Source organism: Adiantum capillus-veneris, chromosome 9 (genome assembly GCF_014529385.1).
Source record: "Adiantum capillus-veneris isolate H3 chromosome 9, ASM1452938v2, whole genome shotgun sequence".
NCBI classification, from domain to species: Eukaryota; Viridiplantae; Streptophyta; class Polypodiopsida; order Polypodiales; family Pteridaceae; genus Adiantum; species Adiantum capillus-veneris.
The window spans coordinates 157,443,869-157,471,296 of record NC_140939.1 but is presented as its reverse complement, the minus strand read 5'-3'; the positions used below and the strand labels follow the sequence as shown (position 1 = coordinate 157,471,296).

General features: G+C 45.3%; 1 protein-coding gene across 2 annotated transcripts in view; it reads left to right on the top strand.

Moving 5' to 3' along the window:
* LOC147451445 (putative 4-hydroxy-tetrahydrodipicolinate reductase 1, chloroplastic) overlaps nucleotides 1-27,428 on the top strand; it is a 93,347-nt gene that overhangs the window by 53,148 nt on the left and 12,771 nt on the right. For both annotated transcript variants that reach the window (XM_086520352.1, XM_086520351.1), the window contains 3 exons: nucleotides 16,236-16,473; nucleotides 16,594-16,727; nucleotides 17,606-17,680. In XM_086520352.1, the coding sequence (XP_086376478.1) occupies nucleotides 16,236-16,473; nucleotides 16,594-16,727; nucleotides 17,606-17,680 (447 nt within the window). The remainder of the gene's footprint in view (nucleotides 1-16,235; nucleotides 16,474-16,593; nucleotides 16,728-17,605; nucleotides 17,681-27,428) is intronic.

Below are 27,428 nucleotides of genomic sequence, written 5' to 3'. Positions count from 1 at the left end.
ACACACACCCACACACACACCCGAGAAGAAGAGATAGTGCCACAGAGAGAGAGAGAGAGAGAGAGAGAGAGAGAGAGAGAGAGAGAGAGAGAGAGAGAGAGAGAGAGAGAGAGAGAGAGAGAGAGAGAGAGAGAGAGAGAGAGAGAGAGAGAGAGAGAGAGAGAGAGAGAGAGAGAGAGATCCCCAACGCAGGCATAGATTGCTATCACTGGGGGGGGGAGGGGGGAGGGGGGGGGTTGAGGTCCCTTCATAGGGACCTCAGGGATCTTATAAAAGGTCTTGAATATCTGCCCAACCCATGTGGCATGCACATTCCCCATCATCTAGAAAAAGGGGTGTCGCGTGAAAAAGACTAAAAATTGGTCCAGGGGACCAAATCTGGTCTTTGGCCGGACATCAACAAGGGAAATTGCAGAAGCTAAGACTCCTGTCACGTGCACATCTAACCCTACGTGTACGTGGACAAGCTACTTCATGACAAGGGTTCAGTCTAGTTCAGTCAGTCTAGCCTAGGAAGTGTTCTGGCACCTTTGTGAGTCTGTTCGCAGACCGTGCATGCAAAGTTACCCGGAACGAGAATGGGGAACGGGAACGGGGGCCTCCGGATTGTTTCCGGAAACCCCCCCCCCCCCCCCCCCCCCCCCCACCCAAAAAAAAAAAAAGGCGGAACGGGGACGGGGGCCGGAACGGTAAGTTTAAAATATGCTTAAATTAGGTTGGATTTAACCTATATGTTAGTAGAGAGCCACACACACCCATTAGTCCAAGTAGAATCCTAATTAGGCACGCTCTGCAATGATTCTTCAGTCTTAAGGGCCAAGGCTTACACACGATTGCGCAGTACACAATACATGATTTGGGATCATCCTTCACAAAAGCATCTTGATTCTTCATAGAAAGAACATTAACTCAAAGTTGAAGAATAGAATCTAGAGTCCATACTCTACACAAAAGCTTGGAGGAAAAAGATGATAGATCATAGATTATAAAGATGGCTTACAAGGCCAGCCAAGGCGCTACAAAAAGACATGTAGAGGCTAAGAGTGCTAAATAACAACTGTAAGAGTCAATAGGTGACTTTGGTTGTACCGGATTGCCGTTCGAAGCCGCATAGCGTGCACCACCGGACTTTCCCAACACCCGGGAATGCACTTCATCCCACCATGATGCTTCGTCCTTCTTCTTCTTGGCACCCAAGGGATCACGTTCACTTGATGCGGAAGCTTGTGCCATAAGTGATGAGACTCGCGAGAGGAAGGAATCTTGAGAGAGAGAGAGAGAGAGAGAGAGAGAGAGAGAGAGAGAGAGAGAGAGAGAGAGAGAGAGGGGATGATGGCGCGGTAAAGAGTGACGGAGAGGTGGAGTCTCCAATCTCAAGCTTGAGCCTTGAGGCTTAAAGACTTGAGGCCCAAGGGAGAGGGAGAGAGGTGATGAATGCGTGAATCATGACTCGAGACTCGAGACTCGAAAGTTGAGAGAGATGGAGAGGTGGAGCTTGAGGGAGAAGTGGAGCGGCAACTTGCAAGCGTCAAGCTTGAGCCTTGAGGCTTAAAGCCTTGAGGCCCAAGGGAGGGAGAGAGAGCGCCTTGGGAGAGAGAGAGTGCCTTGCCCAATGCCTTGGCCCTTGACTCTTGAGAGAGGAAAGGAAAGTTGAGGGGCTTATATAGGGAAGATCTCCCCCCAAAACCCATGCAAGGCGTTCAAAAAACTCAACCGAAACTTTTTTTGAAATCTGTCCAACGGATAGATTTTTTTGAACCAGACGTTCCGCTAGTCCGTTCCGCCGCCGTTCCGCCCGTTCCCGCTGCCGTTCCGATTTGGCTGCGTTTCCGTTCCGATTGCTCGACCCCCTAGGAAACGCGTTCCCGTTCTCTGAGAACGGGAGGGGCCCGTTCGGCCCGTTCCCTGTTACTCTGCGTGCATGTCCAGACACTTCAAGTAGATGCATATCCTCTGGTTGCACACAGCATGATCATCAACATTACCATCAGATTCCATCAGGAGCATTTTAGAGTGCAGAAAACCTATTTTCCCTATTTTAGCCATTTTTCACTTATTATTTTTAAGTGACTTTTGTTGGGAACTGGGTAGGGCAAATGGCCCAAGCAGATATATAAGAAACCCTAGCGCTAGCACTTTTGGGTAGAAGAGGCAGTAGGAACCGAGTGTTCAACAGGCACCTTCTCAGCAAGACTCCCCAAGAAGACTTCCCTAACGTTTTTGGAGGAGACTTCCCTAGCATTTTCTGCTGCAGCAACCTTAGCATTTTCATCAAGAACTAGCCCAACGTTTTCAGCTTTGCAAATCAGCCCAGCCCGGAAAATGCAGATTTCAGCATCTGCATTTTTAGCGTGTCGTCGTCACATCGTCGTCATCGACATAGAGTTAAAATTCAGCAGATAAAGATTTGCAGATTTCAGCCATTAGCGTTTTCAGATTTCAGCGCGTCTCGTCGTCGTCCTCATGATCATCGACATCGTCGGCAAGTCCATTGCATTGTAGAGATTTGTGCAATCAATAGTAGACCACTCTCGCCATAGAGAGTGGGGCCTTCGGAGGAGGGTTTGACAACATCGTGGTGTCGTATTCTTCTCTCTCTATCTCTCAGTCTCAGCACCTTCATTCACAGTGTTGCCACTTTGTTTGTGATCATTTCTACTCTCTCACTAAAGGAACGGAAGGCTCTCGCTTCCGTAGTTAAAAGGAACCCTTGAGCACAATTCGGAGCACTCATCTTGAGCAAAGTTCAACATCACATCTATTGCACCTTACATTGGTATCAGAGCTTTGGCAGTGTTCTGTATCACTCAAGGAAAGAACCACATAATTTTGTTTTTGCTTGTTGCGGTCGCACGTAACCCAAGTCTCCTTGGGCGTGTCGATTCCTAATCGTGTTTTTGAAGAGTGACAGGAAACCCAAGAGAGAAGGGCTTGTCCAGCCTCCCCTTCTTTCTCTTTTCACTCATTGAGAGCGGACCGTGCACTTAGCGGCCGGTCTATCGGCGTGAGGTGGGAAAAAGCAACTTTGGTGTGAGCGCAAGGCTGCCAAGGGGTGCACCCGCGGGAAAGAGAAGAGCTTGGGTAAAGAGAAGATCCTTCTCTAACACATATTGCAAGCTAAAGAAGAACCTCAAGACCTCAAGAACTCAAGAACTCAAGGACTCAAGAACCCCAAAACCTCAAGACCTCAAGACCCTCAAGAACTCAAGAACCCACGAACCACAAGAACCCAAGTTCCTTGTAAACTTAAGAACCCAAGACTTCAGTGTATGGTCATTACCCGAAGCGGAATGGATACTTCGCATGGAGGTGATGAGCATGGCAGTGGGGCTAAGAAGAGTTTTGCCCACCAGGAGGTTTTTCTGACCGTCGCCAAGGATTGCACCAAATCCTATGGAGGTATTGGTAAAGTCGATGATGGACATATGTTACGCAAAGAAGCGCAACGCGTTACCTTGGAGCGTGAGTGCCAAGAAAGACAGGAATCCATGGATCAGGAGCGCCAAGAAAGACAAACATCCTTGGATCGTGAGCGTGAACAAGCGCGCTTGGCGGTCGAGGAACGAAAAGAAAGAAAAGCAGAAAGAAAGGCAGCTATTGAGCGTGAGCGTGAGCAAGCGTGCTTGGCGGCCGAAGAAAGAAAGGAGGCAACGGCCTTGGAGTCAGAGCGTGAGGCGCAGAGAGACCTACGCATGCAAGAGCTGGTCCGACAGGTTCTCACCTTGAAGCCCGAGCCGGCCAAAGATGTTGGTGGTTCATCAAGTGGCGCAAGCTGAGATTCGGACTCCAACAACCCCGTAACTGAGAAGTTGACGTTCAGTAAGTAAGATGGATGCTAGCGTTATTCATTCTTGGTTGCATCAATTTAATGCTTATTTTGCAACAACTAAGAAGACAGGAAATAGCAAGGTTTTGACGGCAGCTATGTACCTTGCCGGTGATGCCATTAATTGGTACCACGCATGGCAAGAGGCACAATTGGTTGTGCACCTAGAGGAAGCCGACGGAGACGTGTCCCTTTCGTTCAATTGGGCCGACTTCCAAGACAAGCTCAAGGCGCGGTTTATGCCACCACAGTACCTAGCGCGGTTGAAAGAGGATTGACGCAATCTCAAGCAGAATGGTATGCCAGTCATGTCTTTTTCTAACCGTGTTTTGCAGCTCAGCACCCAATTACGCAAATCGGATGATGAGCGCAAAGAGACTTTCCTTTTTGGGTTGGACGAATAATTCAAGTTTGATGTAGAAGTCTTCAACCCCGTGGATCTCAACAAGGCGGTAGCAATTGCTCTCTCCCAAGAGATGAAGCACAGCAAGGGAAAGCCTAAGGAAAACAAGACCTCTCTAAGTACCACCCAGACTTCTTAGAACCCGTAGAGCTGTAAGAATGGTAAGAATTGTGAGAATGGTAACTCTTCTAACCACTCTTCCTCTGTAAGGTGCAGCGGAGATGAATGTTGAACTTTGCTCAAGATGAGTGCTCCGAACTGTGCTCAAGGGTTCCTTTTACTTACGGAAGGGAGAGCCTTCCGTTCTTTAATGAGAGAGTGCAATGGACACAAACAAAGTGAATGGACATTGTGAATGGAAGTACTGAGAATGAGAGATAGAGAGAAGAATACGACACCAGAATGTTGTCAAACCCTCCTCCGAAGGTCCCACTCTCTATGGCAAGAGCAGTCTACTTATGATTGCACAAATCTCTACAATGCTTTGGACTTGCCGACGATGTCGACGACGATGAGGACGACGACGAGACGGGCTGAAATCTGAAAATGCTAATGGCTGAAATCTGCAATCTTCTATCTGCTGAATTCTAACTCTATGTCGGTGACGATGTCGAGGACGACGATGCGACGACGACGCGCTGAAAATGCAGATGCTGAAATCTGCGTTCTCTGGGCTGAAACTGCAAACTTCGATGGATCCCATCGTGGGGCGAGGAACTGCTGCGGGAAGGTGAGATTTGCGAGGTTCGGGACGCGTTCTGTTGTGTCTAAAGACTGAAACTGAAAACGCTGGTCCTATGGCTGATTCTGTCGCGATGATCTGCAAAAACACTGAATTGTCTTGCAGATCAAAAACGGTAGGGCTGTTTCCTGTCCTGCTGCAAAAACGCTAGGGAATCTGCACAGTCTGAGGTCGCCAGGTTGGTATGCAATGCAAAACACTGGGCTGATCTGCAATGGAGAAAAACGCTGGCTGTTCTTGGCTGAAAACGCTAAGTCATCCGCTCGGGGGGGGGTTCTTGCTGAGAAGGTGCACTGTGGATGTCAAGTCCCTGCTGCCTCTTTTGCTAGAAAGTGCAAGCGCTAGGTTTGCTTATATACAAACTTAGCAAAATTGGCCTACCTACTTTCCAACAAAAGTCACTTAAAAATAATAAGTGAAAAATAGGGAAAATAGGTTTAATGCACTGGAAAATTCCCTTGATGGATTTTGATGGATTCTGACGGTAATGCTGATGATCATGCTGCGTGCAACCGGAGGATATGCATCTAATATAAGTGTCTGGATATGCATGGTTTGCGAACAGACTCACAAAAGTGCCAGATCACTTCCTATTCTAGACTGACTTGACTGAACTGAACCCTGGTCATGCTGTAGCTTGTCCATGGACATATAGGGTTGGATGTGTCACGTGACATCCTCTAGTCTCTCAGAAAAGAACTCTAACAATGAACCTAAGGGTAAAGCTAACACAATTGCTAAACCTAAGCTCACTCCAGATGAAAAGGCAGAAAAAGAAATTTTAGGAGGATACATCACGTTGGAAGAACAAAGCATTTATTCTAAGGAAGGTCGTTGTTATTATTGTCACATCAAGGGTCACATAAAAAGAACATGTCCTAAGCTTGAACCTAATGAATCTAAAGAATCCATTGAACCCACTTCCTCTGTCAAAGCAATAAATGAGAACACGAGTGTGACCCAAGTTTCTCATGATCCTCCCATTGATGAGTCTCTCATTAAGTGTTATGGTCATGTGAAGGGTCAGCGTTTTGCCATATTGTTTGACCTAGGCAATATGCATGATGTGATTAGTGTCTCTCTTGTCGAAAGAGCCTGCTTGGAGGTTAGCAAGACATCTCCTTTCAAGGTGTCGGGCTTCGCTCGCGGTATGGACTCTCTCATCTCGCAAGAGTGCTTTGATGTTTTGTTCAGTGTTCAACAAGTGTCCTTCCACAGAAAATTTGTAGTCTCTCCTCTTTTAGGATGTGATATGTTGTTAGGCATTCAATGGTTTCGTTAGCATAACCCTCTCATTGATTGGGCAGCTAATACTTTCACTTTCGATTCCAAGAGTGACTCTCTCATTGTCATTCATTCTTCATCTCTCATTTCTAATGAAGATTGAAAAGAATGTACGTGGACAAGCTACTTCATGACAAGGGTTCAATTCAGTTTAGTTAGTCTAGCCTAGGAAGTGTTCTGGCATCTTTGTGAGTCTGTTCGCAGATCGTGCATGTCCAGACACTTAGAGTAGATGCATATCCTTTGGTTGCACACAACACGATCATCAGCATTACCATCAGATTCCATCAGGAGCATACTACAGTGCAGAAAACCTATTTTTTCTATTTTAGCCATTTTTCACTTATTATTTTAAAGTGACTTTTGTTGGGAACTAGGTAGGGCAAATGGCCTAAGCAGATATATAAGAAACCCTAGCGCTAGCACTTTTGGGCAGAAGAGGCAGCAGGAACCGAGTGTTCAACATGCACCTTCTCAGCAAGACTCCCCAACAAGACTTCCCTAGCGTTTTTGGAGCAGACTTTCCTAGCGTTTTCTGCTGCAGCAACCCTAGCGTTTTCATCAAGAACCAACCGAGCGTTTTCAGCTTTGCAAATCAGCCCAGCGTTTTGCATTTGCAGCAGCCTGGCGGCGACAACAGATCACAGATCAGCCCTGACGTTTTTGGGAGCAGCAGAACCCTTAGCGTTTTTGCAGATTCCCAGCGGTAGAACACCCCTTACATCAACATTTTGCATTTGCAGCAGTCAGACTCCGCACCGCAAGTCCCAAACCTCGCAGATCTCACCTCCCGCAAGAGATCCTTGCCGCATGGTCAGATCCACCGAAGTTTGCAGATTCAGTCCGGAAAACGAAGATTTCAGCAGCTGCATTTTCAGCGTGTCGTCGTCATCGACATAGAGTCAGAATTCAGCAGATAAAGATTTGCAGATTTCAGCCATTAGCATTTTCAGATTTCAGTCCGTCTCGTCGTGGTCCTCATCATCGTCGACATTGTCGGCAAGTCCATTGCATTGTAGAGATTTGTGCAATCAATAGTAGACCGCTCTCACCATAGAGAGTGGGGCTTTCGGAGGAGGGTTTGACAACATCCTGGTGTCGTATTCTTCTCTCTCTATCTCTCAGTCTGAGCACCTTCATTCACAGTGTTTGCCACTTTGTTTGTGATCATTTGCACTCTCTCACTAAAGGAACGGAAGGCTCTCCCTTCCGTAGCTAAAAGGAACCCTTGAGCACAGTTCTGAGCACTCATCTTGAGCAAAGTTCAACATTCACATCCGCTGCACCTTACAACTCCAACCTTGAAAAACCCTAGGAAGAGGGGTGCCTCATGGCTGTTGTCACAAATTTGATGATCGTGGCATGCCTGTTGGATAATTGAAGAGGGGAAGGCGCTGACCTGGCAATTTTTACACAAGCATGCTGATGTGAGTAAAACTGGCCACACAAATGGAGAGAAGGTAGGTTGAATCAATACCTTCTTCAAATACTCGTCAATAACTTTCTTGACCTCCTTGATCTCCTCCTTCAAACTCATTGTTGATTGTAGATGCTCCTGGTACAAGTTCTATCTTGTGCTCCACATTTGCGTGCGGAGGCAAACTAGAGGATAATTCAGATTTAAAAACATAAGAAAATTTTGTTTTCATCTTCTCAGAAAGATCATGAGCAAATTTTATTGTACCTCCACTCTGTGTCGTGTCCACCATAGGAGGTACACAAGAAATTCTCAAAATATAACATAAATACATTCAATTTTGAGCATCTTTGTGGCTTTGAGAAGATTCGCTTTCCGAAAATCAGGCTCTCCGCAAGTTAGCACCTTCTTGCCATCAAACTCAAACTGGTAGACATAAGTCGAAAAGTCTATTAGTGGCCTCTTCTTAGCATATGCCACTGCTTACCTAGTACCATGTCAAAATGTGCTAGGCGAGCGATCTTAAAATCCAGTTTCTCCTCATAGACCAAAACTTGAGAGGTAGATCAACCACTCGTTGATTCTTGATTTGGTTCCCTTACCATTAGTTAACTCCATAGTATACTTATATTCAGAATACTGTGTTTGGAGTTGTAGCTTCTTGACTAGCGGGTAACTTATGAAATTATGTGTTGAACCAGTGTCAAATTATTTAACATTTGCAAAGGTTGTCCATTGACACTCTTGCGCATCACTATCAATGCACCATCTGGCAACTGATACCCTTTCTGTGCACCAGGTGTTAGCCCTATATCTGGTAAATTTGGTACCTTCTTGGCAAGTGTAACTGCCATGTTGGGATCAAACTAAGAATCCTCTCCCTCTTGTTCTCTTTCCTTATTCATTGGATTAAGAACCAAATTAGCTACATGCATCTTGGATTTCTTTGGGCAATCTTTGAATTTATATTGTCCAAGACATCCATAACATAGGTCTTCTTTCGTGGGCTTCTCCCTTTTTTGTGGGGTCAACACAGATCGATTGAAAGCTTTAAGAGTCATAGGGGAGAGTTTGCGTTGAATCCCAGAAAGAGGCTGGACAACATGTGTTTCTTTTCCCTCTTTGCCCTCTGTCTGATTGGATTGTGCTTTTGTTTGACTAGGCCCTATCTAGGAGGATCTCTGGCCAGAAAACCTCTTGCCATCCTCTAGAACTAAAGCAAGTTCAATGGCCTCTTTCAATGTGCTACATTTTTCTTTTCGGACCAGAGGACGTAAAGTTTTCTTTAGCCCCAAAGCGAACTTGTGCACTTGCAGAAAATTAGATATGTGCTCAGGAACTTTAAGCACGACTTCTCTATATTTATATGCATTTTCTTTTGTAGATAAACTTTCTGCGACAAAAAGCCATGTATTCAGAGCTGTGCTGCGCTCATTAGCAGGAGTAAAGTTGTTGCTAACCATGCCTGATCATGGATGCAACAGAACGGCACCACGTGCCAATGAAAAAAGGACAGATCGAATAGACTTTAAGTGCTTCCAAACAGCTGAAAGACACTTCATGTGAGACAGAGAGACGAAGTTCCACCCCTAGAGTGCACTGGCTGCAAACTGTGGTGCCCCTTTCAGTATTTCTTTATATTGCTTCAACGAGGTACAACACTGGTGGCATTGCTGTGCATCTCCCGTAGGTGGTATGCCAGAGAGATATCCGATGGTTCATATTTAATGGCCCTTGGCCATCCAAAAGCAGTTACATGATAAGCATAGAGTCTAAAAGCATTTGGTCCCAAAAGCTAGTGGCTTCAGGGGTTGTCCGTACAGGAACGCCATGTCATTAGCTCTTTTACAATTCGCAGGCCATCTGTACAACATGCCACATCTTCTTGTCCATGCAATTTGTAGTGTGTGTGTGTGCGTGCTTTATGTTTAGGTCCCATTGGTCGGGGTTCCATAAGCTGTTGGGGGTTATAATTTTTCATCCTAACCCATTTTAATAATGGACCACTCGACGAGGATCTGTAGGTGGTGAGGACTTCATTTTCTTCTATTTCTGCTAGGTTTAGGCTCCTCAGTGGGGATTTGCAAGTTGGCTAGGGTTAGGGCTAGGGAGTCTTAACCCTCTTGAGTCTTCAATGGCTTGGCACGTCAGCAATTTGTGACATCCCTCCTTCTAAAAGAAGAGTAATTGTCCGCGATTATTTCTGCAAAAGAACTCAAGTTAGACAAAATTAGCCATCACACCTAGACCGCGCTTATCTGTAACGAGTGTCTTGATGCACTAAAGTTACATACCTAGGCAGTCTCACCCAAGTATCTGTGCAACCATCTCATCCTTCCGGAACTCTTGATGCACTCACAATAGTATCAAGTCATCTCATCCAAATAAAATCTTGATGCACTAGAATCTCATTCAATTCTCATTCACTTAGCCATCACATCCAGATCTCGTTGATCTCTAACAGATGTCTAGGTGCACTAAGTTGAGATCATTCCTCATACAAAATGTTGCAGACATTTCATCTTTCTCTACATGTCTCTAACAACACACACATGAAAGAGCACATGTCTTTAATTCGACCAAGGAAATTTCCAATTTAATGGAGATATTTTCATAGTCATTTCGCAAAATACTATCAGCGTGTCAATATGCTAAAATCTCAAAGAGAAATTAGCGACTTTATTTGATCTAGGCAATTTGTGACAAAGGAGTGGAGTGGCTCCCCTCTTGTGCAGTCCGCACCGCACCAGATTCAACCTGCTGATCGATAACTTTTGGCGAAGACACCGGCAATGTTTCAAAAGCTTCAAGGTACAGCTCATACTGAAGAGAATTTGCGATGTTCTCCTCCTCCATCCACTTTGCATCGAGGGTCAAGGAGTACCCTTGACCAAATTATCCCGTGGACCTAGCTTACTTTTCTGTTCTTTTCTTGTGCCCTGTGACTTGTTGGTAGCCCCGCTAGTCTCCCCTTCCCACTGGCTCCTCAATCGTTGGAATTCTTTGATGAACCATCAACTGATTCCCTTGCTTTCTTGAAACCCTTGGATGCACTATCATCTGGTTGCCTTACTTCTCCAGAATCCTCTGATGAACTTTCATCCAGTTTCCTTGGTTCTTTCTCTTCACTAGAAGACTCTTGCCCTATTGAGGTGGAGATTGGCTTGTCCGTCGGATAGGTCAATGAGCCGTCATGCATATTAAAACCTTGCTTTGTATGTCCCATAAGTCTTTGAATGGAGTCAAACTTTTGTTGCAGACAATACCATCGAGCTTGTCTTTTGAGAGAAGTGTCTGGACAACCATTTGGACCGAGCTGCTGCATACTCTTCACAATCAGCGGGATATTGGATTCTTCAGTTGCGGCTCCTTCAAGACAGTGGACCGGCATCGATGCGTCTTTCTTCACACATGGGTGATGTAGTCAATTCTTTTCAATCGGGATCATGACCTCATCATTATGCGTTCATTTTACATTTGTCTCATAGAACACCTTGATGTTTACATAGCCTACACATTGTTACCCCGCTTTTGTACTTCCTATGGGTGATAGGCCATTGACATCTCCAGAGGTCTCATATGTACATAGAATATACCTCCTTTTTTGGCCAAAAAGAAAAGATATTCTCCTACACTTTTGGAGCATGTTTCTATGGCTTCTTCAGGAGATGGATTGGCAAATTGACTGTGCCTTCCGCAATTGCAAGTCTTTCTTGGATTTGTCGATGGAGCTATCTATCAGAGGAGTAGTAGGTTGGTGATTCAATTGTGCTTTTGTACCAGGTTGTGGATAGTGGATAACAAAGGGGGGTTTCTTTCCTCCCAGAAGCAAAGGATATTCTTTGAGTTTTTCTTTTTCATCTGAGGATGGAAGTTTCAGTTCTAGCTCTAGTGGACTCTTGTTCATTCGATATGTAGCAGAGTACATGCATGTTTCAATGCATGTGTTGAAGTTGTCTTTTTGGTAGAGGGGGATTCTTCTGTCTCTAGTGCCATGATGATTGATCATTGGACTCCAAACGATAAGGTTTAGAGGTGGAACATGTGGTGCTTGATGCTTAGCCGACCGTGACAACTGGTTTGTTGGAATGTGGACGACTCCTATCTCATTGTTCTCTCTTCATTATTGGTAGTGTGGCACTATAGATTTGGTCATTCTTATGCCCTTTTGTGAGCTCCAGTTGTGGGACAGGTTTGCAACCTCTTATGGACAGTATTCTTGATGTCCGGTAGCAGCTTATGTTGAGATCCTTTGGATGATAGGTGTGCGCATAGTGTCGGAAATTGGTGGGGACATCTAGTTTCTACCTAACGGTACGCAACATTTGGAGGCTTCTCTGGTATATCCCTTTGGAGAGCTCCAACCTTGGGGCAGCCCATTCTGACAGGCATGTTGTAGGTCCCCTAGGTGGTTCCTTTACGCTCACCTTGAGTATTGGTGTCATGTTGTGCATTAGATATTGATTGCACAGTTGAGTGGGTATATTCACAAGTGGTAAAGACAATTTTGATGAAGATCTAACGAATAAGCTACAACAGTGGGAGTATATGTGTTCTTCCGAGTTTGCATTGAGTTTGGCATATTGTATTGGATTTGATAGACGCTAAGGAGTGGCGGACATACGGCTTGCTCTCACGGAGTCTGCTTGAGTAGCTACGGGACCCTGACTACTTCTTTGGCAAACATGATTCTCAAGTGATGACCTATTAGGTCTTCCAACTCTTAGTAGATTGAGTTTCTTGATGGTGTGATCCTCTTCGTTCCAAAGCTAACCCTTCCAAGTAAAGGAAAAGATAAACGATGTATCCTTCAAGCTGAAGTTACGAGATACTTGGAAGACTCGCAATGCATTTCATGTGAGTCTATTGAGATCTTTCAAAGGTGAAGTGCCAGTGGACATAGAGCTAGAGGAGCAACGAGAAGTGGAAGAGACAGAAGAGATTCTCGTTCCAAAACAGGTACTGGCTCACAAGGAAAGGAAAATGAAAGTTGAGCTGACACAAAGATATTCAGTGAAGGTCGACTATTTGATGAATCAACAGGTTGAATCTGTCACAAGACAGTCACCACATGCCAATAGAAAAGAACATATTGAACAGACTTTTAGCACTTCAATAACAATTGAATTGAGAGAGAGAGACGACACGACACAAAGTGACGGAATTCCACTCCACAGAGTATTGGCCCCAAACCTTGGCGCCCCTTTCGGTATTTCTTTATATTGCCTCAACACAGTACAAGCTGGTACTCCAGACTCTGCACCTTCTCCAGGAAGCATGCCAGAGAATGAGCCCTTAGCACATATTTAAAGGCCCTTGGCCTGAAAAGCAATTACAGTGAAAAGCTTCAAACTCAAAAGCAACTGATCCAAAAGCAATGTCCAAAAGGTCCCAACGTAATTCACGGAGATCCGTACAACTGCCACGTCAGCAGTCAACGTAAAACGTGGAAATCCGTACAGTTTGCCACGTCATCAATCAATCGAAAATCAAGGTTTTCTGTTCACCTGCCACGTCATCAGTTAGTAAAAATTAGGGTTTTTGTACAACTGCCACGTCATCAGATTCTACGTTGTGTGTGAGGGTCCAACTTTATTTTAATCCTTTATGTCACTTGGGGCTTGTTAGGTGCAGCGGAATGAATGTTTGCGCTTTGCTCAAGATGAGTGCTCCGAACTGTGCTCAAGGTTCCTTTTGTTCTTATGGAAGGTAGAGCCTTCCGTTCTTAATGAGAGAATGCTATGATCACAAACAAAGTGAATGGACACTGTGTGTGCAAGTGTATGAGACTGAGAGATAGAGAGAGAAGAGAATAATACGACACCAGAGACGTTGTAAAACCCTCCTCCGAAGGCCCCACTCTCGTCGGCAAGAGTGGTCTACTTATGATTGCACAAACTGGTACAAACTGAATGCATGTGACTGATGCAAGTCTAGGCTATGTCGACAATGACGACGGTGATGACGAAATCGACCTAAGGGTTGAAATCTGCAATCTTTCTACTGCTGTCCAAAAACGCTATGGGCTGAAATCTGCGACTAGTCCAAAACGCTGATTTGGGGGGCTGTTTTCTGTGGGTCTTTGTCGCTGAAAATCTGCAGGTTTAGGGCTGAAAACAGAGGTTCCTAAAGGCTGAAAACTGATGGTCTTTCCGGGCTGAATCTGCTACTCCTTAGGGCTGAACATGCAAGTGCTTCATTGCTGAAAACGCTACATTGCTGAGGTTGTGTCTGCTGAAAATCGCTATGGAAAAACGCTGCATATGCTGGGATCTGCAAATATTTGATTTGGGACCAAAAACGCTAGAGAAGCTGAAGTCGAAAACGCTAGCTTGCGTGTGACTTCTTCTGGCGATGGATGGTGATGCAAAAAACTATAGGTTGAGGTCTTCTGGCGATAGTGTGATGATGCAAAAACGCCAGCTTGAGATGCTTCTGTCAAAAATGCTAAGGGGGGTCCTTCTTGCTTGGTGGGGGAAACCGCCAAGGTCTTTGTCTTGTTGAGAAGTTGCCCGTTGAGCTTGGCTCCTGGTGCCTCTTCTGCCATTTAGTGCTAACTTTGGTTTTCTTATATATTTTCTTACCCAAATTGCCCTACCTACTTTTGTTGGAAAGTCACTTAAATTAATAAGTGAAAAATGTCAAAAATAGGTAAAATAGGCTAAATGCACTAGAAAATTCCCCTGAAGGATTCTGATGGATTCTGATGGGAATGCTTATGATCACGCTGTGTGCAACCAGAGGATATACATCTACACTAAGTGACTGGGCATGCACTGTCTACGAATAGACTCACAAAAGTGCCAGATCACTTCTAATCTAGACTGACTGGAATGGCTGAACCCTGATCATGCTGTAGCTTGTCCACGGACACATAGGGTTGGATGTGTCACGTGACAGGGCCCCATCAGACGGGGTCCCCATAAGTTGGTAGGACTTCTTCTTCTGTTACTTGTTCTTCTTAGGGTTTAGGCCCCTCGGCCGGCATCTGTAAGTTGGCTCCATTCTTGAGGGCTTTGGCACGTCAGCAGTTTGTGACAGAATCTGATGCGGTGCGAGCTGCACAAGAGGGGAGTCCCTTCACTCCTTCGTCATAGGTTTCCTCGATGGGAATAAAGTCACTGGTTTCTTTTGAGATTTCAGGGATACTCACAGGTTGATAGTATTCTGCTCAATGACTTGATGTAAAGATGTATATTGAAATGGGAATTCCTAAAATGAATATGTTACATGTGCTCTCTCATGTGTGCATTGTTTGAGTACGTTTCGAAAAGATGAAATGATTGCAGCATTTTGTCTAATCACCCGAGGGGTGATGTGAATGTGATAGTAACGAGATTTAGTACACCAAGACATTCGTGAAGAGATCGACGCGGTTTGTATGTGATTGCTAAATAAGTTACAATGATCATGATTCTCATTTGAAATCTTGATGGGGATAACTATGTGCATGTGATGTGAATGTTCAGTGACTGTCGGCTTTGTGCAAGTGTTGGGTAAGTGTGCTCTTAGATCTAGTGCACTTCCTCCTGGCTAGATCTAGATCTGGACCTAGATCTGCGATGAGAAACCTTGCCACTGGATGATCACAAGGCCCGTGAGAGGCCGCCTTGCAGAAACACTGTACCGTAGAGATGGTCTCCAAGCACTGCACTTGCTGCTCATGAAAAACGCTGGGGCTGATCTCAAGCCAAAACGCTGGCTGCCCTGCATCTGCCTACAAACCTCCGTGGGGCACCCAAGGGATGACGCCCCCCTCTGGGCTCTACTACTATGCTTTGAAGAGCTACCCCCCCTGCTCATATATAGGCCCATAGGCTGGCTGCCTAACCCAATCCTCCAGCCCCCATGACCCCGGAAAATAGGGAAGAAATAGGAGGAACATGGGAAAGAGTGCTGGAGGCCCATAGGGCTCAAGGGAAATATGTGCCAAGGTTGGGGAAAAACACTCCTAGCTTGCAGGAGCACAGATGGCCATGGAACCGAGCCAAAACCCAAGGCTATACATGGCTAGACATATCCCGACATGAGAAAACAACCTCACATTGGCCGGGCACAGCCACAAAACAGCCCTCACTCCCTAACTCGTGTCCCTGTGGGAGAAATTGGGACCGATTGGACTAATCCAGAGAGATGCCTGAACTCTAATAGGTATTTGGGTATTTTTAGAGGTTTTGCCTTTTCTAAATTAGGTTTGATCTTATGGATGACTGTTCGTTCCTTCGTGAAACTTATTCCAACTTCTTCAGTAGGAGTTTTTTAGGGTAACCTGTTCTCAAGGTGTGCTTGACTGTTGGCTGAGAGCATTATTGTGATTCTATACTATGGTAGTCCTAGGGCTTGCCTTGGGCCAAAGTTAGCTGCTGCTGCTAAGTATCTATTTAGTGCTTTCTCGAGAGATGACGTTGGTAGATTTTTAATTGTATTTTGTAAAAATACTCAATAGGAGACGAGAGCATGGGCTTGTTTTTTAAGAGAAGTGGTCTTAAAGGAGACGAGAGTTCATGGATTGTTGGGGCTTTTTAAAAGGAAAGTGTTCTGAATCTTATGATCACTGTGCCAGGTTAATGATTGCTCTGGAAAAATGGGTCGGGCAGTAGCGGAGGCAGTTGTAGAAGCTGGCCTTCAGCTGGTGCCTTTCTGCCTCACTGGTCCTGGGTTGCAGCAAAATGTAATTCATGTTAAGGATGTCCACATACATGTGCATGAAGCTTCAGAGAAAGAAGTAATTCTGGACAAAGTCATAGAAATGTATCCTGGAGTTATAATTGCGGACTATACTCTCCCTTCTGCTGTAAATGGTTAGCAATCTTACGAATACATTTTGATGATGCATTTAGGTCTGGTTTAGCTCAAGCAAATAAAGATTTTATGATTCTGTTATTTTCTGTAACTGCCAAAGTTTTTTTTTTACATTTCAGACAATGCAGAATTTTACATCAGAAGGGGCATCCCTTTTGTTATGGGAACAACTGGAGGGGATAGAGAGAGATTGGTGAAAAGTGTTAGTGATTCAGGTGTCTATGCAGTTATTGCTCCACAAATGGGTAAGCAGGTACTCCCTCTTAAAATGTGCTTGATTGAACTGTTGTGTTGTTCTAATTGCTGAAGTACTCTTTAGATTTCAAGACATATTACCTAAACTGACAATCCATATGCATGTGTAATGCAAAATTGAGGTGGGAAGAGATTTGGTTTCAATCAAGGGAGACAATCATGGCTCATGAGATTTTCCTGTGGAAGCTTGAAGGCCTTGCTGCTGCATAAACAAAAGTGTGTGTGTGTGTGTGTGTGTTTGGTGTGGGGGGGGGGGGGGGGGGGGGGGGGGGGGGGGGGGGGGGGGGGGGGGGGGGGGGGGGGGGGGGGTTTTCACTAGGATCCATCGCTTTTGTGGATCCTCACACAAGTACATCTAGCAGGCTAAAAAATTCTTGCTGTAAGATCGTCGTTATGGTCACTGTGATCTTCCTATTCTTCACCAGCCAAAATTGTCTACCTTATACGTTTTGCATTGATCTCACGAGAAACGTCGTCTAGTAAATGAAAACTGACGCCATGAGGGCAAGGGAGGAGGTTGCATGCTGTTATGGCTGTGTTGTGCTGCCTGCTTGCCTGGGAGGGTTGATGAGAGGCGGTTGCCACCATGTTACCAAGGATTCTTAAGGCTGACCTTGTTGTTCAAGGGTTAAAGTGGTTCTAGTGTTTTGTATTGACAAGCATTATGTGAAACTTTTACCTTTGATATAGAGCAAACCTTCAAATTGGAAAAGTGACATCATCTATTTTTACTATGCAAATTTATGAGTAGTTTCTCATCCTCCTGAAAAATATGAGCTGTGGACCCTATTCTTTCTTCTATCTTTCTGCTTGTGACAGGTTTTCTCTTAGAGGACCCGCATCACCATCATGTTTCCTTTTTGTTGGTTTGGACAGGTGGTGGCTTTTCAAGCAGCAATGGAAATCATGGCTGAGGAGTTTCCAGGGGCCTTTGCTGGCTACAAGCTCAAGGTTTGTAGACTTTTGTTCTTATGGTTGTTTGTAGGTATCTGTAATATAGCTCTGAATGTTGTGCTGCTTTTAGGAGAATCTTTTCTGCCTGCTTCGGCAGGAATCATTCTCAACATGTTTTTGGATTAATATGACTGACTTGAGGAAGCCTTGTGGGTATGTTGGTGTGTTGAGCTTTGCCTGATAGTACTTCGAAGCTCAAGCTGCCTGTTGATGCTTACGATGGCAGATTAGTTGTGTTGGGTTGGGCTCTGGCCACAATGAAGAGAGGCATGGTTGTCGATTTGATGCGCCTGCTATGTGCATAGAATACATGAAGAAATGCTTGTTCCTGATGAGCAGGACTTATGAAGCTTTGGGGCAGATGTTTTTCTGACACCTTACAGGCTGTACAGGAGTCAGGTGTAAACATTCTCAGAATCTTAGAGAAGTTTTCGTAAAAGCCAACCAGAAGCTCACACGTGCTGTCTGCCCTTTGCATCTCTGCTTCCCAATTCATATGCACTTCTATTTGTCTCATGTTAGCTCCTTGTTCATCTGTTATTCTGTGACACCTACATGGACACATTGGTTCTAGAGTTATGTTCACCTTTTAAATGTTTTTCGTCCTGCTTACTGTCTTGTCATGACATGTGCATTGGCCCTTGGTTGTGGGTTGGTCACTTGTACACCTGTAGAAGAGGAATTTGAGGCACACTTAGGGTTTGCACTGACAAGTGCCCATTGCATGCCCGTTTTGGCCATTTTTTAATTTCTAGAATGAGGGTTATTATTATTTTCATGGTATTTAAAAGAGATGTTTGCTGACAATACCCCGGCTCACTATATGTGACCTAGAGGCTAGGGGGCTCTCTATCTTTTGTCTTGCGTCATTCACCGAGTTTTCCATCTGGAATTTTTGGCTTTCGGGACCCTCTGTGAGTCAGGATGGGTGGAGAGGTATGGAGAGGCCCTTGGTATCTATGATCTCTCGGCTGATTAGAGCCAAGGCATTTGTGCCACACGAGATCGTTAGAGCAGAGTTAGCCCCCCCCCCCCCCCCCCCCCCCCCCCCCCCCCCCCCCCCCATGGAGATAGAGGCGCTTACCAGACCAGTCTCCTTTATGCACAGCTTATGGGATACTACCAGAGACTGATATGCCAGATTGGCCTTTGAGTCCTCCAGACAATTAGCTTTAAAGGGGGACACATCATGCTGGTACATGGTTCAAGATACATGGCTTCAGCATGGACAGCTTGCATCCCTTCCAGTACTCCCTTGATGCACCATTGTCTCTTACACGGGTGCAGATTACTAGACTCATTCGCCAGGACCTGACCCAGTTGGACACCAAAAGAGGACATGGATAGAGCCGACAGAGGAGTGGGGCATGAAGGTGTCTTTCTATAGAGAGAATCTTTTTCAACTCACAGGGGATGGGTTTGTGATTCGTCCCAGATATATGGATACACATCTATCTCATGGGTTACGGTGCGCCATCGGTCAGATACGGACATCTTCACACCAGCTTGAGATTGAGACTGGTAGATTCAGAGGAATACCAACAGCTAGCAGGATATGCCGCCTATGCCATACAGAGCCAGAGACGGAGACACATAATATATGTCAGAGCATTGTGTATTACGAGATATGGGGTCGCTTCCAGTGTCTATTCAGAGAAGCCTTAAAGACCCTTCTCGAGAGTCATGAGCTATCAGGACCAGAGAGGTGTTGGCCTGTATCTACTTGAGCTACACAGGGTGAGGAGATCTAGAGAGAGACAATACCAGAGACAAATTACTGATTTCTTCACACCAAACACTGGACAGATAGAGGAGCAGCCACCACTGCAAAGCTCAACTCATACTCACACCGACGGTACTCTCATTGATCAAGCATTGGAAGTAGGGAGATCTAGATGCCCACGACCGAGGAGAGGAGCTTCACAACATCGACGAAGGCTACAATAGAGGATACGAGCCATACTATCTCGACATCGAGAGTACAGATGAGGATGGATCCATCACCCATTGTATCTTTCTCTTGTATTGGGCACCCATTGTATCAGTGATCACACATATCCCACAGTTCGAGCTAGTAGCACTTCTAGATTCATTTTAGTATTTCTTTTTTTGTACTCATACACGATACCAAATTCACAAGTTTGTGACACATTGGTCTCATAGGTCATTTTGGCCTTTTGAGACGTTAATATGTCATTTCATTTCATCTCTCTCTCTCTCTCTCTCTCTCTCTCTCTCTCTCTCTCTCTCTCTCTCTCTCTCCTCCCCCCCCCCCCCCCCCCCACCTTGCTCGCGCTCTCTACTGCTACTGCTCCCGCCCCCCTCGCGCTCCCCCTCTGCTGCTGCGCCCCCCCCTCGCGCTCTCTCACTGTCTCCCCGTGTAGCCCCGCCCCCCTCACGCCCCCCCCTCGCGCTTTCTCGCTCTCCCCCCTTGCAGCCCCGCCCCCCTCGTGCTCCCTCTGCAGCCCCAGTCCCCCTCTCACGCTCTCCTTGCAACCTCAAACCCTCGCGCTCCCCCCCCCATCCCCCTGCTGGCCCGTGCGTAGAGAGAGAGTGGGAGGGAAATTAAGCGTAGAGAGAGGTGGGAGGAAATTTCAAGCGTAGAAAGAGATAAAAAGCGTAGAGAGAGAATTTTTACCTACGTAGAGAGAACACCTACGCACGTGAGAGGGTTAAAAGAAAACCTACGCGCGTAGAGAGGGAAAAAAAAAGATGTGCATAATGTGGAAACACATGTGCACATAGTGTGGCTCCCGTTGGCAACGATTAAGCATGAGGAAGCAGAATGATAAGGCCGACCCCTTAGAGGATGCCATTCAGAAGTGCAAAGAAGATTAAGCATGAGGAAGCATAATAATAAGGCCGACCCCTTAGAGGATGCCATTAAGAAGTGCAAAGAAGAAATGACGGAAACCATTAGCAAGATGAACCACAACCTACTAGGCACAATAAAAATGCTCGAACGACGTGTGTTGATCCAAGAAAGCAAGATAAATGCATTGGAAGATCGTGTGACGGCTCAAGATGAAGAGATTGCATCACTCAAGAAGGATCTCGCTGAAGCACGATCAAGAAACACACTTGAAGAGGGAGAATTGCATCCCTTAGTAATAGAAGAACTAAACACGATCAAGCAGCAAGTACGGGCCATCAAAGAGGGAGAAGAGCAACACAAAGAAATGACGACTTCTTGGGTGGATGTTATTACAAAGACTCAACAAAAGGCGGATGAAGCCGAGAAATGGATCGAGGTTGCCAAGAAAGGAAAAGGTAAGGAAATAACGTCCATGTCCACGTCCACACCCACTATTATTAATCTGACACTAGAGGAGCAAAGAAAACGTGTGCGTGCTTTACATGTGAGAATTTGCGGCTTCTAAGACAAAGATAATGTGGACGAAGAGGTAAAAGAACTCATGGCTTTGATGGGGGTTCATGAACCGATGCACACAAGAGCTTGGAGAGTGGGCAACAAGAAAAATGAAAGCAATGGGGAAACCTCGAAAGAAAGGGCACTCATTCTTCGTTTTTCCTCCATGGAAGCGGAGGATTTTTCGAAGAAAAGGCCAACTCTTAAGAAGACGGGCATCTGTCACCAAGAGGTGTATTTTTCATGTTGTCTTTCGTAAATAAGTACTAGATATTTTTATTTATTTTATTTTTACTTGTTTTCCCCGAAACCCTTGAAAAGGTGCAAGTGGACATTGCATGGCCAGTGTGAAACGGCTGCGGCCGAATAGGTTTCTCACAGCGGGACTCTGGGTCGGTTAGTCTGGGATTGGTCGGGCCAGTTAGCACTGAGTTCTGATGAGTATGGAAGCCTGTGTGCGCCAAATGAAATCTAGGCCACTCGGAAAGTCACTTACAACTTTATAAGTCAGTGGGAACTAGAGAATTAACTCAAAAGGGGCAAACTTGACACATGGCGGCTCCTGGTGCAGTTTTCCACTTCCATGAGCAAGAGGGGGCGCCCAATTTGAGAGAGGAGGCTGATTTTTTATCATAAGTGAGCTACAATGTGTGTGAGTAGTGGGTGTAGGTCTACAGCTTTAATGGAAAGCTTGCCTTCTTCTCTGTCTCATGTAGCGCGATGATTTGCTCTCGTGCATCTCTCTCTCCCCTTTGGCACATATGGTAATGCCCCACTAGTTGGGCTACTCAGTTGAACATGTACAGTTCTGGGGGTTTATGCGCGTTTGCCAAGGCAAGAGCCTTCTGAACAGGAACCGGATTAGCTAATTGCTAATCCCCCACAGGTATGCACAGTTCCATCGCGAAAGATTGCGGGTTCAGAGAGTTTTCTCGCGTGAAAACTCGTCCAATTCACAAGGGAACTGTCCCATTGCGTGCGGGAGCCCTTGGGACACGCGTAGGCATGTTCGCTCCGCTAAAAACGATCCGAAACAGTGAATTACAGCCTGCTGTGTTTTTCTGCAGGTTTAGGGTTTCGCACCTAAACTGCAAGGGAACACCGGGGGAGCCTCGTGAGAGCCTTGGTATGCGTGTACAGGCTTTTGGGCACCCGGTAGTGAAAAACAGGGAATTACAGCCCGCTGAAATTCTGTGACAGCTCACCAGAAAGCTTCCAGATAGCGAGGGAATCTGTCCTAGACAGGTGCTTTTGACCTATAGGGTTTTTGCGCCGTTATGTTGCCAAAATCAGGTCGAAAACCTGCGTTTTCAGCCCTCGCCAGGTTTGGACAGCTTTGTGAAAGCTTGTGCGAAGTGGTCGGATCGTTTACCTTAATTTGAATAAAGGAATACCGAAAGGGGCGCCAGTCTTTGGGGCCTACAGGGTGTCGGTCTCGTGTGCGTAGTGACATTCTAGTCGCTGGACGCAACTGTGTTCTCTTCCCTTCTCAGTGCTCTGTGTAAAGTTAACAGGTAATTGAAATAGTACCGCCCTCTACGTTGTACAGGCCGGTTATATGGTTCCATCGACGGGATAGTCACTTTTTCTTCAAAAAGTGCAGCGTGGATTGTTGTGGGTGAAAGCAACACAGAGCTTGTCGTTATGGCAGAGAAGAGAGACCAAGTACCTGAAGAGGGATCGTCCTCACATGGCACGGAGAAAGTTCCTTCAACTCTTCAAGAAGAGGACAGGTTGTTTAGAACTCAACTGCGTTGCTGCATGGACATGTTTCAGCAGTTGGCTAACAACCCAAGGATGCAGGAGTTCTTAGAGGCTCGGTTGCAGGAAAAGGAGATTTCCAATGCGCAGAGGACTCATGATGCTCGAGGGAAAGCCCATGTGGTTGAGCAACTAGCGGTGTCCAATGATCCAAAGCAGCATGCTTTAGCTGGATAGGAACCGTTTGTGAATGGTCAAGGGAGTAATGAACACGCTATGCGTCAGACCCTTCCATTACCTAATACTTATCCTGGTTATTTTGGAGGTGGTTCAGTGTTTCAAGCTATGGCTGGACCTTCCACAGGTCAGATGCCAGGGAATGTGTTCGGACAATGCAAAGAGGCATGGGTAACCCTATGTACGCGAACATGGGTGTCCAACCAGGTTTCCAGGGTGCCTATGGCCAATTTCGAGTGCTTGGAACACAATTTGGTATGGCTGGTTTTTCGCAGCCATACGTACCAAATGCAGATACCACGGGTAACACTTTTCATGCGAGTGCTGGAATGAACAATCATGGAGCACCACTGTTACAGGCACCTGTTTATGATAATGTGGCTCCTTTGAGTCAATTGAAGGATTACAAGGAAGGTGGGCAGGGAGTGAAGTTTGAAACTTTCAGAGGAACTGAGGATCAATTGAAGGCTTTGACCTTCATATAGTAGTTCGATGCAGCTTATGCTAGAGGAAACTTCACGGAATCTTCAAAGATACGCAAGGCTGCCACTTTCTTGAAAGGGAATGCGCTTCAATGGTGGACCGCATTGTTGAACCAGGGTCAAGCCCCAACAACGTGGGTCCAATTCAAACAGCTTTTTGCGCCTGCATGGTTGACAAACACTTTTGAAGTGGATGTGATGACAGAATGGCAGGAGTTGAATGCTAAACAGTGTGCGAATCTGGAAGAGTACAATAAACAGTTTTGGGCCGCACTATTGCCAGTCACCTCTTACAGGTTTGTGCCATTGTCAGAACAAATTGAGAAGTATTGTTGCGGATTACTGCACAAAAACTACTGTGCAGTAGTCCCAAGAAAATTAGGGACTACTGCACAAAGACTACTATCATGAATATGTTTCAGTTGATAGAGCATGCAAGAGTCGCCAGCAATGTGTCAAAGGGAGATTTCGATGGATTTAATAGCCACCAGAAAGGGTCCCAGGGCAAACAGTTTTCAGCCAAGGGCAATGTTGCAACAAAGCCTTCTGAGCCTCCCACAAAGAAGCCCTCCACTGAAGAAGGTGATACGTCCAAGAAGCAGTCTAAGTCTTCTTCGGGACGAGGATAAGGACAAAAGAGGCATTTTTCTGGCAAAACTTTTGAAGAACGGAAAGCTCTTAGGGAGGGCAAGAAATGCTACATTTGTGAACAGGAAGGACATTTTGCAAATGAATGCCCACAGAAGAAGTCACAGGATAAGGATGACAAGTCAGACTATAAAGGGAAGAAGCCAAAGCCAAGTGCGGGACTTGTTCCAGATTTGGTTGGAAACCAACCAAACACAGATGCCACGGAGCTGTGCAAAGCTTGGGGAAAAGTTAGAGACCAGACAATGCTGGTTTTCTTTGATCCAAGAGCCCGTGCAAATTTCATATCACTAGAATTGGCATCAAAGTTGGGTATTCGTGCAGAGGAGATGGGTATGACAAGGGAAGCAGGTTTGGCATGCCCAGGTCATTCAGAGCCCGTTACTCCCATTCTGGGGAAGCTTCGTCTGCACATTCAGAGCTATGTGGATGCGGAAGAATTTCATATTATGCCACTTGAGGGTTGTGATGTGTTACTGGGTATCCCATGGTGTTACAGGTTGCATGCTATGGTGGATACTTACAACAAAAAGATTACCCTTGTACATAGAGGAAAGACTCATGTCCTTGATGTAAAGCTTAAAGGCGAGTCTGTTCCAGTTGTTTCTGCTTCTGCTATTTCATCTGTAATAAAGAATCATCTTTCTGCGTACTTGATCTTTGCAAAAGAAGTACCTCAAGTTGTATCTAATTTGTCTACCTTAGATAAAGACAGGTTTAAATTTTTTTGAGTGGTTTCAGTGATTGTTTTTCGGACTCTTTGCCAGGGGAGTTACCTCCTGAGAGACCTGAGGATCATACTATAGATCTTGTGCCAGGTTCTAGTCCACCGAAGAGACCACCATATAAGGTTAGTGCAGCCCAGCAGAAAGAGATTATGAGTCATGTCAACGAGCTTTTAGAGAAGGGGCCGATTCAGCCCAGTTCATCCCCTTTTTGTTTGCTTGTACTCTCAGTGCAGAAGAAGGATGGTTCATGGCGCATGTGCATTGACTATCGCGCCTTGAATAAGAATACCATCAAGAACAGGTTCCCCATACCGAGGATAGATGACATTCTTGATCGGCTTGAGGGAGCGTCATTGTTTACACGAATAGACCTAAAGAGTGGGTATCATCAGATACGCATTAGGCCAGAAGATGTCCATAAGACTGCGTTCAGTACAACATTTGGTCTCTATGTGTTTCTTGTTATGCCATTTGTTCTCACAAATGCTCCGGCCACGTTTAATAGAATGATGGACATAATTTTTAGACCACATAGAAACTTTGTGGGTACCTTCTTTGACGACATGATTGTCTATTCGAAGTCTGAAGAGGAGCATAGGGATCACTTGACTGCAGTTTTCAACGAGTTACGTACGAACAGGCTACTCATTAATGCGAAGAAGAGTTAATTTTTTTTGCAAGAGATTCACTTCCTTGGGCACATTTTTTAAAGGATGGGGTACGCATGGATCCTGCTAAAGTAGAAGCAATTAGGTCATGGCTAGACTTGAAGTCCGTACATGACATTCGAAGCTTTCTAGGCTTATGTTCCTACTACAAGAGGTTCATTCGAAATTTTGCTGAGATTGCTTCTCCACTCCATGCACTACAAGGAAAAGGAGTTACTTTCAAGTGGACAGCCAAGGAAATTTTAGTGTTCAAACACTTGAAAGAGAAGCTGACTTTAGATCCGGTAATCATTTTGCCAGATCTTTCGAAACCTTTTGTCGTTCAGTGTGATGCGTGTGGCCATAGTCTTGGTTTAGTTCTAATGCAGAATGGCCGAGTAGTTGCATATGAGAGCAGAATTCTTTTGAAGACTGAAAGAAACTTGCAAGTCTATGAGAAAGAATTGTTGGCAGTAATTCATGCTCTCACTAGTTGGAAACACTATCTGCTAGGGGCTGATTTTGTTGTCCAAACGGATCATCAAACCTTGCGATATTTTCTCACACAGACGAAGTTGTCTGAGAAGCACATGCGATTGGCAAACATCTTGTCAATGTTCCATTTTCAGATTGTGCATGTGCAAGGGAAAAAGAACGTGGTGGCTGATGCGTTGTCACGAAAGCCCCAAATTTCAGCAGTGTCAATTCCGTACCATTGTGAACTAGACGAAATGAAGACACAATATGCTGAAGATTCAGATTTTGCAAGGATCTATGACCAGCTTGTTGATGGGCAACATCATGAGCACTATATGCTTAAGAATGACTTTCTCATGATGCATGGAAAGTTATGTGTTACTAAACAATTACGGCCAAAGATTTTGATGGAAAGTCATGCTCCACCTTATGCTGGGCACCGTGGAATTGATGCGACAGTGAAAGGGGTTGAGGCATTCTTCTATTGGCCAACTTTACGTCAAGATGTTGACACATTTGTAAGATCATGCTTAGTATGCCAAAAAGTCAAATTTGACAGACAAAAGCAACCGAGATTGTTGCAGCCATTGCCAATCCCAGATAGGCCATGGGAAAGCATAGCAATGGACTTTATCTTTGATCTTCCAAGGACGCAAACAGGCAATGATGGGATTTGGACTATCATTTGTAGGTTCAGTAAGCAAGCCCATTTCATTCCTGTGAGGAAGAAGATAAAGCCAGAACACATGGTCAAGATATTTATGAGCAATATCTTTAAATATCACGGGATGCCTCAGTCAATTGTCAGTGACAGGGATCCACGTATGACGAGTATTTTCTGGAAGGCATTGTTTGAGAACATGGGCACTACGCTAAAGTTCTCTTCTTCGTTTCATCGGCAAACTGATGGACAGGCAGAAGAGGCAAATTCTACTGTTTTGGACCTGCTTAAATGTTATGTGTCAGAGCACAAGGCAACTTGGGAACACCATCTTCCATTGGTTGAATATGCTTACAATAACACTGTGCATACGTCAACAGGTAAGGCACCATTTGAGATAGTGGAAGGAGGGAAGAAAGTCCCGCCCATTTTGCAGACTAAGGACAAAATTTTTGAGGCAGACAAGTATGTGCAAGATATGGATGAAACATACAGGAAGATAAAGATTGCTCTTGAGAAGACTCAGGCTAAGCAAAAGAAAGCTGCTGATCGTCACCGTCGTGAACTTGTATTTTCACTTGGTGATTGGGTGCTTTTGCGCTTTGAAAAGGCCAGGTTAAGGAAAAGGAAAGGCAAGGAACGCTTGTTTCCTAAGCTCAATATGCGATATTATGGTCCTTTTCAGATTTCAGAAAAGATCAGCAATGTAGCTTACAGGTTGAAGCTACCCGAAGGCTGGAAAATACATAATGCTTTTCATGTCAGCCTTCTAAGACCCTTTGTTGGTGATGTGC